Genomic DNA, 13,672 nt, shown 5'->3' on the forward strand with positions numbered 1-13,672 from the left:
GCACAAGTCAGGCCACAGAGCCCACAAATCAGTTTAGATCCCCTTCACAGATGATCACAGCCGCTTGATGAGGTCCCAGGAGATCAACGGGGTTACTCAGGGGAGCAAGCCCCATTTCTCCAGTGGGGGAAATCTCTACAGAGGTTTCTCATGGAGATTTCCTCCTCCAAAGCTTTATTCCGCAAGTTTTCTGGCCAGTGAGAGTAATTTAGCCCTGTGGATGAACCCACCAGCCTTGGTTCAGATACACTGCTCACTGAACGGCCATTAGTGAATTGTAGCCACTGTTGGCCTCGGCTGGATTTGATTCAGCGGGCTCAGAGCATTCAGTGACCTACAAGTCTGAGCTGTGCAGGTGTTCCCTTTGCTCTTCAGTATTGGCTTTAATTTTTGTCAACTAATTTCCAAAATCTCTGAAATGTTAGGCATCTGCGTAAACACAAGCAAAGAACGTGCTTTGGTTACATTTCATATCAGGAACAAAAATTGGTGACTGTTACTGTGTGATGTGATGGTTGTGGGTGGAGGAGTCCGTGTTCTTTTGGCAAATGAAAGGCAATGAGCAATCAAGGTGAGACTAGGAAGTCCCCAAAGTGGGGGGTTGTCATTTTCTCTATGCTGAAGCTGTGATTCATCTGAGCTTGAACTTGAGCTAATTAACTCGTAAGCTAACCTGCTGCACTTGGGATTTCTTCCAGCTTGGAGCTTTATAGAGAACTTTTCTGTGGCTTGTTGTGTTCACCAAATTACAAACTTGGCAGCCAGCTCCCTGTGGATACCAGGCAACCTGTAAAGCAAGATTTCAGATACTCTGCAGGATGGATCATCAGCTCATTTCAGCTTAGGTGAAGGCAGGGAAATAAGACCTTTCCTGAGACTTTACTCACAGTATTTGGATTTCCAGATACCAGATTGAGCCCCTTGGTGGATAACAATGTTTTTAGAAGGGAAATAAATGAAATCTCATGAGCAACGCTTTTGTTACTTATCAGCCACTGCATTTCTACAAAAGATTCAGGGGCAAAGGACTTCAACTCCAGGTTTTGTTATTCCTTCTCAGCAACATAGGTGCCTTTGTGTTTGCTTTCAGCTCAAAGGCTGTGTCTGATGGGAACTTGCAGCCTGCTCTTCAGCTGAGGGGGGCTGGTAACAGGTGATTATTACTTGTCAGCACTTTTAATCCACATGATGGAACCACTCAGCAATCTCTGTGTAAACAATCAGTGGTTTCAGGCCAGTTCCTAGCACAGAGGCCTCCACAGAACCACACGGCACTCATAGAATTATAGAACCATAGAACTGGAAGAGACCTCAGAAGGTCATCAACTCCAGCCCCCTGCTCTAGGCAGGACCAATTCCAACTAAATCAACCTGGCCAGGGTTTTGTCAAGCTGAGTGGCCAAGAATGGGCACATCCAGTAGTGTAGTCAAGGGTAAACACTTGTAAATGCTTCTCATTTGGAGAACATGGAGTCTAAGTTAAGTTAGTTTATTTACTTCCTCACTGGCCACTTGCAATGTTGAGTGGGAGCTCTTGGGCCAAAAAAATCCGCTCAGCACTCAAGCTTAACTTTCAGCATGTGCTTAAGCACATCCCTCTTGAGCAAAGCCCATGCTGAAGTCTTGTTGATTTCAATGGGACTTCCGTACATACTTACCATGAAGCATGAGCATAAATGCTTTGCAGAATCAGGCCCTGGGTAGGGGCCAGTAAGAGAGATGTTCACACTGCTTCTGCCAATCCTATGTCCATTTGGTGGGTAAATACAAGGGACATCTTCTCAGGACTGTGAATCTGATCATTTGCCAGCACTAAGGGTACGTCTAGACTACATGCCTCTGTCGCCAGAGGCATGTAGATTAGGCTACCAGGCATAGGAAAATGAAGCATCCCAGGAGGCATACCTGGGTGGTCGACAAATGCCTTTGATGTCGACACCTGCGCGTCCAGACTATCGCGCTGAGCCGACAAACAGCTGATCGGCTCAGCGCGGCAGCCATGTAAATTTAAATGAAGCGGCGATTATTTAAATCGCCGCTTCATTTTCCTATGCCTGGTAGCCTAATCTACATGCCTCTGGCGACAGAGGCATGTAGTCTAGACGTACTCTAAGTTAAAAGTGTGTAGGTCGGTTTGTCTTTCATTACAGGAAGCTTCAGAATGGATGTGGGAAGTGTAGCCAGAGAAGAAGCGAATGTGACTTTCTGCCAAAGGTTTGGGGGTGAGAAGCTGTCTCCTATAACAGAGGTTGAGCTAGCTCACTTCCTGCTGTGTTTCCAGGGAGCAGGGGCAGAGGGGACAGAAGGCAGAACAGGAGCTTCACCACAAAGTGCCCAGTCCTTGGAGCAAAGAGATGTAGGGAGTGCAGGTGGTTGGTTACAAAAGGGGATTGCAGCCCCATGGCCCTAGGGGACTGGAAAAAAGAGCAGAGAGCTGGGGAGAAACCCGCAGGAGACAGAGGAACATCTACACTGAAAAACCCTTCCATGGCAGTGAGTCCTAGAGCCCGGGTCAACTGACTTGGGATGGCAGGGCTTGTATTATAGGGTTAAACATACCAGTGTAGGCCTTCCCGCTTGGCCCGGAGCTTGGGCTCTCAAACCAATGCTCCCTCCCTGGGTTTCAAAGCACAAGCTCCAGCAGGAGCAGGCACATAGACACAGCTGTTTTTAGCCCTGTAGCACCAGGCCTGCAAGCCTGAGTCAGTTGGGTGGCACTGAAGCCCAGGAAAGAAGTCAGGAAGATAGGCAGGCAAGGAGAATGAATGGAAACACAGAGTGTAATTGGCTTAGTACGGGAAGCACTCCCCATGCCGGCTCTCCAGCAAAGAAATGGGGCTTCACAGCCAAGCATCAGCTGGGATGCACTTCTCTCCTGAAATAAATGCATGGAGACCTTGTGGTGGTTAGTTCATTATTCTGAAAGGCTCCTTGGGGAATGGGGGAGAGGCCAGTTGAATCTGTGAGTGATTGAAGAGGGGCCTGTTTCCCTCTTCAGAGAAGGGAAACACACCCTTTGTACAAAGCAGACAGCAGTGCGGCAGGAGGTTCACACAAATACATGTCAAAGGTACACGAGGCCTAGCTGTGTGTCCTTTGGCAGGAAAGCTATGACTGAACTGGCTGTTCGTCACCTCCTCCGGATGGCTCCAGGAGCTTTTGTTGCCACTTTCATGCCAGATTTATTCCCCATGGGAGCTCTGGCAGCACAGTGGCAACCCATGGGCCTGCTCTTTTGTGATGTGGAATTATTGTGGGTTCCACAACTTGGAGGGGAGGGAGCTCTGGGTTCTCTCTTTTTGCTGTGCCACAGACCGGATGCTGGCACCAGGGGAAGCCACGTCAGGATGGTGTGCTGTGTGTGTGTGTGTCTGGGGCGGGGGGAAAGCATTTGTGTGAGCAGCTAGCAAACGGGTTGACTGTGTCTGGTTGCAGGTCTCCCTAGAGGACTGGGGTGGGGAGCCTTTTTTGGCTCAGGGGTCAATGACCCACAGAAAAAATCAGTCAGGGGGCCACACACAAGTGAGAAGCAATACCAAAAACAAACCCTCACTGATATGGCCACCGACTGAGAAGAAAGACAGTCCCCACATTCCCCTCATATACTTTTGGAAAATCTTGCCAGGACATGCCGGGGTGTCTGTTAAAGTCTTTGCTCTTCATTGTTGTCTGTTACATTTCTCTGCCACTTCCTTTCCCCCAGGGGTGTATTCCCACAGGGCCTGCCTGATGAATATGCCTTTGTAGCCACCTTCAAATTTCGGAAGGCTTCTAGGAGAGAAGACTGGTATATTTGGCAGATTATTGACAAGTACGGCATACCACAGGTATGGGGCCTTTTCCAGTCTTTTCCACATGAGTTGACTCTTCTGCTTTAACCCCTCACTCCCCCTTCTGACATTCCTTTTGTCTGACTGACACTGCCAGTTGATTCTGCCAAACTGCCTTTGCCAATGAAACTGAACAGGGCCCATGACTGACATTGGGTTTCTGCACCTCAGAGAGTGGCGGGGCTTAGGAGGAAATGGGCAGAGAAAGACACTCTCCTAATTTTTTAAAAGCACTTTGAGCTTTTCAATCATTTCATTCAGCTGGTGCTGTATAGAAAACGTATTGCTTGACCCGGAGAGGAAGAGGATGGCCTCACAGTTAAAGCACATGACTAGGCCTCAGGAGAGGTGACATCTCCTCCTGACTCTGCCACAGACATCCTGGGTGACTTTGGGCAGGTCACTTAACAGGCATTTGCCTCAGTTTACTCCCCTGTGAAATGGGCATAATGATGCTTCCCTACCCCATACGAGATTTATGAAGGTTAATTCATTAATGCTTGTAAAACACTTCCAATTCCTCAGATAGAAAATAATACAGTGGTACAGTCACAGAACCTAGTGAGAGCCCCTTCCTGGCCACTTATTAGGATAACTGAGAGGGGCAATCCAATCTCTGCTACTCTGGATCACCAGGGGTTACACACGTCTAGAGCCTCACCAGGCTCTTGTGCTCATTCCTCTGTTGCCCATTTCCTGGGCACCAACTCTCAGCCTGTAACCCCTCCTTGGAAATGGGGCTTTTCAGCCCACCTGCCCTAAGCCCCCAAGGTTGCCCCTGTTACTTAAATACACCCTGCCCCAGAACTGTACCTCTGAGGTGCGAGTTTAACTCTCTCAGAAGCAGGCAGCAGTTGGGAAGCAGTTCACACACACTGTGACACTTTGCACAGAATTCAGCACGTTTCTTCCTTCATACCCAATCAAGAGAGTGTGGCTCATGCAAAACAATAAACGCTACGTACATGGGCTGTGTCTAGACTGCATCCCTTTTCTTATTTTAAGAGCAATAAGGGATCTTTCGAAAAAGGCTTTATTTTCCGAAAGATCCGCGTCTAGACTGGCGCTTTTTTCCGGCAAAGCTCCGAGCCGGAAAAAAGCGGCAGCCATTTTTATGCAAATGAAGTGGGGGGGATTTAAATCCCCGCTTCATTTGCAATTGCGATGTGTCTAATTTGCATCCCTTTTACGGAAAAGGGATGCAGTCTAGACACAGCCAGGATGTTTTCTATTTTGCCCTTCACTTGGGAGTCCTTTGGGACCCTCGTTGGGCAGAAAGGCAGGCAGGCAGGTTGTGTCTTGCCTTATGTCTGCTTTTACATGGTGGGTGGTCCATCCCTCAAGGAGTCGCTTACCCAGCATCTGTGACCTTACTGCTGTCTCCTGACTTATGTTTCCTCCCTGGTTCCCCCTATTCCTTATGTGTTTCTCCCTCCTTGTGGTCTTTTCTCTTTTGTTCTGTTCCTGGAAACTTTTCACGGCCCTTACCATCCCCCCTATATTCAGGGGGGTAAGCTAGAATAGATTTCCAAGGCTTGAACGGCTTTTTAGCATAACGTTTGTATAGTTTAAAACACTATCATCGATCTTCAGTATTTCCCCTTTGTCCCTGTCTGGGGTGTACCAGCCACATGACTTTCAGCAGTGGTGGATCCACATACATCAGGCCTGGACAAAATATGATCTGTGGGCTGGATTCGGCCCAGGAGAGCCTGAGCCTGCTCCACCCCTGCTCGGTATGCAGTGAAGCCAGCTACAGCATGGCCATGTTTTTCAGTGACCGTGAGAACCTGGGGGAAGGGGCAAAGGCTTCTCACACTGCTCCAGCCCCCACGAGCTCCCATTGGCCGGTTTCCAGCCAATAGCAGCTGCCTGTTTGCAGGACAAGCAGCATGCGAAGTGCCCCCTTCCCCCTCATCCCTCCAGCTCACAGTGTTTGCAGCAGCAGCAAACATGGCTCTTGGTAAGCGATACAGGGGCGTGGAAGGCAGGGGTCCTGTTTAAGAAACTTGCTGGGCTGCTGGCTGGGAGACACCCAGGTAAGGTCTCCCTGCCACAGCCTGCCTCTGGCATCCCAGGCCTTTCCTCCCCTAACACTCTACCCCCCTCCTGTATCCCTGCCCCATGTAACCCAAACCTTTCGCACCCATGCTCCAGCCCCCATACATCTTCCCAGACACTGCATCCCCTCCTACACTCCTCCTCAGGTCACAGTCTCCTCCCAGACCTTGCACCCCAATCGGATGTCCCTGGTCACAGCCCAAATCCCTGCACTCCCTCTTGCACTCCTGCCTCAGGTTACAATCCCCTCCCAGACCCAAACTGCTATCCCTGGTCATAACCCATATCCCTGCACCCTTCCTGCACTCCCTCCCAGACCTTGCACCCCCTCCTGTACCTCAGTTCACTGCCCCAGGTCATAAACTCCTCCTTCACCCAAACTCCCTCCCAGATCCTACACCCCAATCCCTTACTCCAAGCTCTCTTCTGCACCCAACCTCCATCTCAGACCCCCTTACCTCCTTTGTTAATATAATGGTAAAAAGCAGCCCTCCACCACTTGCCAAATTCTTGGGGTGGCCCCCCAACAAAAATTATTGCCCATCCCCGACATACATAGGACCACTCATGATACTGAAGTTTATTCATTATATAAGGTTCTCATGTTCCCTTTTTTGTTTGGGAGGTTTTGTTTTTTTGTTTTGTGGGTTTTTTTTTTTTTTTTTTTTGCTTTGTCTTCTTCCTACATTTTATTTTCTCATTGCACAGTTACTCATAATTCTTGAGTGGGCTGCCACTGATTGATTTCACAGAGCTAAATATTATTATTCCTTTGGATCTAAACTTCCAAAGGATGTGGGCAGATATTTGAGGCATTCAGGCAGCACTGGGGATGGGGGTAGTATAAGAACCTAGCTAGCTAGATTCTTAAGTAGCCAGTGAAAAAAGATTGATGCAGCTGTCACGATCTTTTGAAAGTACCAAATGCTCTTTGATAAAAGGAAATGTAACTTATTGTGAGATTGTACCACCTTAATTCCAAATCCTGTATACCAGACAGTGACTTCCTGTTGTTTACAACTAAAATAATTGACCTCCTGAAATTTGGAAAGTGAAAAGCAACAGGTAAAATTTTCAAAAAGGCCTATGCCTGCCTCATTTTCAAAAGTGATTTTGACAAGAACCTGAAATCTCATTGAAAATCAATACAGCATAGGCTCCTAAATGCCTGAATCACTTTTAAAGATGGGACTTAGGCATCTAGCTTACCTAGGTGCTATGTTACCCTTTATCTGCTTGCTCCTACATCCCATGGCCTACTATACACTGTACTTGAGCCATCTGATAGAGGAATTATGAGAAATAATATGCTCCTAGCAATGACCTTGGAAAGAGAAAGATAATTACAATTAGTGGGTAGAGTGTGAATTCTACAATGCTAGAGGGGACAGGAATTTACCTAGTACTGATTAAACTGGGCTGTTTATCTTTCATTAGAAAACTTGATTGAATTTCAGTCCTTCCTTTTTAGTTTTTTATTGTTTTTGGACACAGCTTGATTCTTTTAGTCATAAAGGCAGATAATGTAGGCCATTGCCATCTCTTTAACACACCTTGTCTTTTCTCAATCTAATTTCTTCTCCCATCATCAGCTATGAGCCCCACACTCTGTCTACTTCTCTTTTCCTTCCCCTTTACTATTAGAAATGTTGACTCTATAAAGCACGTTGGGGCACAGTTTATGCAAAAGGATACGTGTACAGAGAGCGAAGTTGTGTTTCTCTTGGCAACGTTCTGTTGTTACTCAGGTCTCTATCCGATTGGATGGGGAGAACAAAGCCGTGGAGTACAGTTCCATTGGGCTGACCAAGGACGCCGTGCGAGTGGTCTTTCGAAGTGCACGAGTCAGCGATTTGTTTGACCGCAACTGGCATAAGATCGCCCTCAGCATTCAGTCCAAGAGCGTCTCCCTCTACATTGACTGCAAACTCGTGCAGACATTGCCTATTGAAGACAGAGAAAATATTGACATCCAAGGGAAGACTGTGATTGGCAAACGCCTGTATGACAGCGTGCCCATAGATGTAAGTACTGAGTCTGCAGATTCATCCCCCAAGGGGGTGAGCCCTTCTAGCCAAGGTTGATGGGGTTTTCTGGTGTCCTTTCTGAGCCCTCTTTTTATTCACTGTCATCTCCTTAATCTTTGTGTTTGAGGAACAGTTTGAGAATGGCCAACATCTCATCTGAAACGAGGGTTTCCGTCCTCTACCATGAGCATACTGAAGCGTGCAGTGCAGGGATATAAGAAGGGAGCTTCTGGCCAGTCTGAGCTTGCCATTGTTAACTCACGTCCAAATTCATACCTAATGATCACTCACAAACATATTCACCAAATCTGCATAATGCCAAACAGCGACTGGACACCTCTTTACTGTTCCAACCTGGCCTTATGTAACCAGCACACCTTCTGGGTGTGGCAAGTTCCCTGTAGTGGCATTTAGACCACCTGCAGGGAGAAAGAGTGACTTTGCTTTAGCTGTGTACCAGCTGGCTTTATAACTTAAGCTGTAGAGATTCCTGCACTAGTCTCTAGAGGTCTTAGGTTTGTTTCTGCCTGCTGGTGTTACATTTACATTGAGTTTTATGGGTAGAAGTGGAAGAAAATATTCATTAAATCACTGAGTTTCTCTCCTGCAATGTCAAGATTTGTCCTCACCTCACAGAAAATACATCCAGTGGTAAACTTAGTACCGTGCTTGGTCTTAGTGAAAAGATCAAGATATTTACAGCAGGCTTGGTTCTCTTAGATGTGTGTAAGTTAGGGGAACGCTACTGAAGTTAGAAGGGATCTGTGAAAAGTAAACATCGTGTGCATGTAAAATCATTAGGGGTAAATGAGTATGGGAGTTGAACACAATGAACATCCGCTTATCCAGTTGAAATTGCAAGGGTAATGTAGTTAGGCAGACGTAACTTTCCAGATAGGAATTTGGCCAGAACAGGGAGGTTAATATAAATGCTCATTAATGTAAAAAGCTCCATAGAATCTTTAATGAACACAGATCGGATCTCGTTAACATAGTGCCCTTCACAGTAAATGGGGGTATTGACAGAGAGGAATGGGTGTCAGCTATGGAACCTCCAGAATCATCATGGTCTACCCTCATCTGGCCTTTGTATTGTTTGCACTCTTAGGGTATGTCTAGACTGCATCCCTCTATCGGCAGAGGAATGCAGATTAGGCAGGTCGACATTGCAAATAGGCAGCGATTTAAATATCCTGTGCCTAATTTGCATAAATATGGCCACTGCATTTTGCCGACTCAGCACTTTGTCAGCAAAAAGCGTCAGTCTAGAGGGGGATCTGTCGAGAAAGAAAGCCTTTTTTGACAGATCCTTTATGCAACCTGCAAGGAGGTTTACAGGATCAGACAAAAAAGGCTTTCTTTCTTGACAGATCCCTCTCTAGACGGCTGCGTTGTGCCGACAAAGTGCTGAGTTGGTAAAACACGGTGGCCATTTTTATGCAAATTAGGTGCGGGATATTTAAATCTCTGCCTCATTTGCAATGTCGACCTGCCTAATCTGCATCCCTCTACCGACAGAGGGATGCAGTCTAGACATACCGCTAGTATCAAAACACTAGGCATAAGTTGGCATTGATAATACACAGTCTCAAACATGGCCCTATTGTTTGTCTTTGTTTTCTAGTTTGATCTTCAGCGGATGGTGATTTATTGTGATTCCCGACATGCTGAGCTGGAAACCTGCTGTGATATTCCCTCTGGACCAGTAAGATGTTTTGTTCACTCACTCACTCACTCACTCACTCACTCACTCACTCACTCATCCAAATAAGGGGATGCAGCAGTGTGAGTCTGATGTCATAAAGGTAGTGAATCAAGTAACGTGACTGTGATGAGTTTACCGAAAAAGGGAAAAGTATAAAGAATTAAACATGTTCATGTCCTGTTTCCCTGTCAAACTCTCATAAGAAACAGAAAAGTCTGAAGGGTTCGATTGCTGATGAAAGAATAACAATTCCACCTAAAAGTAGTTAGTGGTTCCCGTTGCTGCTGCATGGGAAAAGCGAAGGCAGCAACCATTGCTAGTTAGTAGTCTCTGTACAGTTCCCAATGGAAAGATTTTTGTGTTGCAAGAAACACTGTCACAGTATGGCAGAAGTCTGCAGTGCCTCAATCACTGTTGTAGTTATTATTGGGATAATCAGATGTGCAATCTAGACTGTGCCTTTCAGTAGTTTTAAAAACCCCTAATCCAAACAAATCTATGATCCCTAGTCTCTGGAGTTTGACGTAGTTAGCAACACGTCTTGATAAATATCAATGTAGCTCAAAGGCAAGTGAGGTTTCTAAAAGGGACAACCTGATAATAATATGAGCTGTTTGGATTTAGTGTCAGGTGACAGTCGTCACTGAACCACCACCTCCTGAAATAAGACCCACTGTTGGCAGCGAACAAGTGGGTGCTCAAAATACCCTCAACTGTTCCTGTCCTGCTGGAGAAAAGGTGAGTGACTCCGTTCTCTTTTGGGAACCTTTGCTGCTTCTTTCTGGCAGGCTCCTTTCATTTGTGGAGTAGGATCTAGTAGGGGACCGTCACGGTGCTTGACATGCAGTTCCAGGCAGGATCAGACACCTGGCTTGTAAGGTTGTTTGGGGAAAGACTGTCTCACCACCTACTTCCTTGGATCCTGATCCTGATTGTGGCTTCTGGAGATCAACCTAGAACATGAATCTGCAATTTTTAACTCCCCTATTAAGTGAGGGTTTTGTAGGACATACTAGGAATAGGCTCATAGGGTGAATGTGAGCCAGGTGGAAACCATACCCTTGCCTGGTGTGGAATTGAGCCACTTTATGTCAGAAGAGGCCACTTAGATATTAGCACTGCTGCAATATGTGTTTATCGTTGACTTCTTTTGTGTGTGCTGTTGCTCATACTTTGAGGACATTTACCTTTCTATCCATTGCCCACTGAAATGGACTCTTCCATGGTGGGGTTGTTGCCATTGTCTCTGGTGGACCCTAGTGTGCTGGCATGTAGTAAGAAGAGCAGTCTCCAAATTCTCTCCTTGTTCTCTCTTTAGGGTGAGAGGGGTCCAACAGGCCCTGAAGGTTTCAGAGGTCAAAAGGTCAGTAGTACCTCTATTTATAAGTACTGAATGCTGGGATATTCTGTATGACATGAAGAGTTTAAGGAACAAAATCAAATTAATTTGTGAGTGTGTGTATGTGTCTTGACTATGCTCAATTGTACTTTTATGTAGCCTGTAGAAGCACTCACTAACAGGCAACATTTTTGTTTCTACATTATGTTTCTCAAACACATCATCTAAGGCTATGTGTAGACTGCAGTCTTCTTTCGGAAGAAGCTTTTCCAAAGAGATCTTCTGAAAAAGCTTCTTCTGAAAGAGAGCGTCCACACTCCCAAAGCGCATCGAAAAGGTAATCTGCTTTTTTGACAGATAGCGTCCACACTGAATGGACACTATCTTACTTTGTAAGCTGTGATTACTATGGGCAGAATGACCACCAGGGCACCTGTGCTTTTTCCTCTTTCCTTTTCTTGCGAATGAACTCTCCCCCGTCCACACACACCTTTTTCCGAAAAAGTTCTTTAGGAAAAAGGCTTCTTCCTTGTAGAAAGAGGTTTACCAATGTTGGAAAAAACCCTCTGTTCTTTTGATTTTTTTTCGAAAGAACGTGATTGCAGTATGGATGTAATTGAAGTTTTTTTGGAATAACCGCCATTTTCCCGAATAAACTCTGTAGCATAAACGTACCCTAAGAGACTGACATCACAACTCTAATGATTCTCCAATAATTCTGCATGGATTCTGCACCGTCTCCAAGCCAATAGGCCACCTCATTACTGTTAGTCATCCTCTAGACATTCACTGAAACTGGGGTATCCTAGCTAAAGCATTTTGAGTAATGGGCTGAAGTGAAATTTGGGCTATATTTCTAGACAGGCTTCTTCTTAGAATTCACAGAGTCAAGCAACCATTCTTTTCCTGGATGATTCTAAATCATACTTAGCTGGATGATGCTGACCTCTGATGGAGTCTCTTATTCTGTGTGGCTTTTGAGGTTAAAAGACCCAACCCTGGCCTTTTGGAGAGACTCGCTGCACTGGTTAAACGTTTCAGGGATGCAGAAAGAAATGCTTTTGGTATATATTTTCTGCTGCAGTAAATAGAGTCAAGCCTGTTGAAATTTAAGTTGCACCTGTTTAAAATAGCTGAGACTTTGGCTTATTGTGTTCATGGGTCTATAAATAGCCCCATTCCTATCTTAGGCTGTGACAATTTAAGTGATGACGGGCTATTCTTTAGAATGGCAGGACCATGAGAAATGACTGTGAAAAGAACACAAAAGGATGGCAATGGTAAAACAAAAGAAAGAAAATGTATCTTGTTCTACCCACTGGCAAATTCCTGTAACAAACATGAGTGACTAGCCAGTGGTCCCCAACATGATGCCCGTGGGGGCATTTATGTGCGCCCGCCAAATGATCTGGGCTGTCCCCGCCCCTGGCGCGTGGTGCATGCGTGGTGCCGGCCCCTGGCGTGTGGTACATGGGCAGCCTCTGCCCTGGGCACGCGGCGCATGGGCAGCCCCTGCCCTGGGCATGTGGTGCATGGGCGTCCCCGCCCCCGGGTGTGTGGTGCATGGGCATCCCCGCCCCCGAGAGTGCAGCGCATGGATGGCCCCGCCCCCGAGTGCACGGCACATGTGTGGGCCCACCCTGGGTGCGTGGCATGTGAGCAGCCCCACCCCCGGTGCCCGGCAGCCCCGAAAGGTTGGGGACCACTGCCCCCACTTCACTCTTAGTAAAATGACACGAACACAGTACTGTAGATGGAGGATTGACTAGCAATCCTTCTTTACTGATCTAGGCTAGTAATCACCTGGCTTTGGTGTTCCGCAATCCATGTGCATCCAAGGACCTATGAGGTTTGTTTAATAGTGATCTAACTGAATAGTGATCTAATTGACTCTTGAATTTTAATACAAGCTCTGCAAATGTGTCACTATGTAGGAGAGTAATAGAGATGTAGCTGTGTTAGCCTGGTCTTGCTGAAACAAAAGACAGGACTATGCAGCACTTTAAAGACTAACAAGATGGTTTATTAGGTGATGAGCTTTCGTGGGCCAGACTCACTTCCTCAGATCAAATTGTGGAAGAAAAGTGGCATGACCATATATACCAAAGGGATACAATAAAAAAATGTGAACACATATAAAATAGACCAATCAGATTTTAGAACAGAGGGAGGATGAGGCGGGGAGGTTAATGTCTATGAGCTAATGATATTAGAGATGATAATTGGGGAAGCTATCTTTGTAATGGGCAAGATAATTAGCATCTTTGTCAAGGCCTATTCGTAAAGTGTCAAATTTAAGCATGAATGACAGTTCAGAGACTTCTCTTTGAAGTCTTGTGTTAAAGTCTCTTTGAAGCAGGATGCAGGTAATCAGGTCATTGAGACTATGCCCATTCTGGTTGAAATAGCAAGAAACTGTTTTTTCTTTGTGAAACTGTCTGATGTCTGTTTTGTGTGCATTGATTCTTTGGCGAAGTGTCTGAGAAGTTTGTCCAATGTAGGAGAAGAGGAGGTCATTTAACTCTCTTATGCTCACCTTCTGGATCCACTAAATAGTGCTAATTGTTTGTGCCTGCCTCACAGGGATGCTGTGAAGATTAATTAGTAAATGGATGTAAAGCCCTTTATGCCATTTCTGGCCCAGTTAATATCTAGGCTAGATTTACGCAGGAGTATCCTCCTTCCCCCAGCCGGTACATATACCTTTTAT

At 46.1% G+C, this 13,672-nt stretch overlaps 1 protein-coding gene across 1 annotated transcript in view; it reads left to right on the forward strand.

Moving 5' to 3' along the window:
- COL22A1 (collagen type XXII alpha 1 chain) overlaps positions 1-13,672 on the forward strand; it is a 316,194-nt gene that overhangs the window by 123,095 nt on the left and 179,427 nt on the right. Inside the window, exons 7-11 of the mRNA XM_075920074.2 lie at positions 3,704-3,827; positions 7,640-7,915; positions 9,543-9,623; positions 10,248-10,361; positions 10,942-10,986. Of these exons, the coding sequence (XP_075776189.2) occupies positions 3,704-3,827; positions 7,640-7,915; positions 9,543-9,623; positions 10,248-10,361; positions 10,942-10,986 (640 nt within the window). The remainder of the gene's footprint in view (positions 1-3,703; positions 3,828-7,639; positions 7,916-9,542; positions 9,624-10,247; positions 10,362-10,941; positions 10,987-13,672) is intronic.

The sequence above is a fragment of the Pelodiscus sinensis genome, chromosome 2 (assembly GCF_052426305.1).
Source record: "Pelodiscus sinensis isolate ZL-2025 chromosome 2, ASM5242630v1, whole genome shotgun sequence".
Classification (NCBI taxonomy): domain Eukaryota; kingdom Metazoa; phylum Chordata; order Testudines; family Trionychidae; genus Pelodiscus; species Pelodiscus sinensis.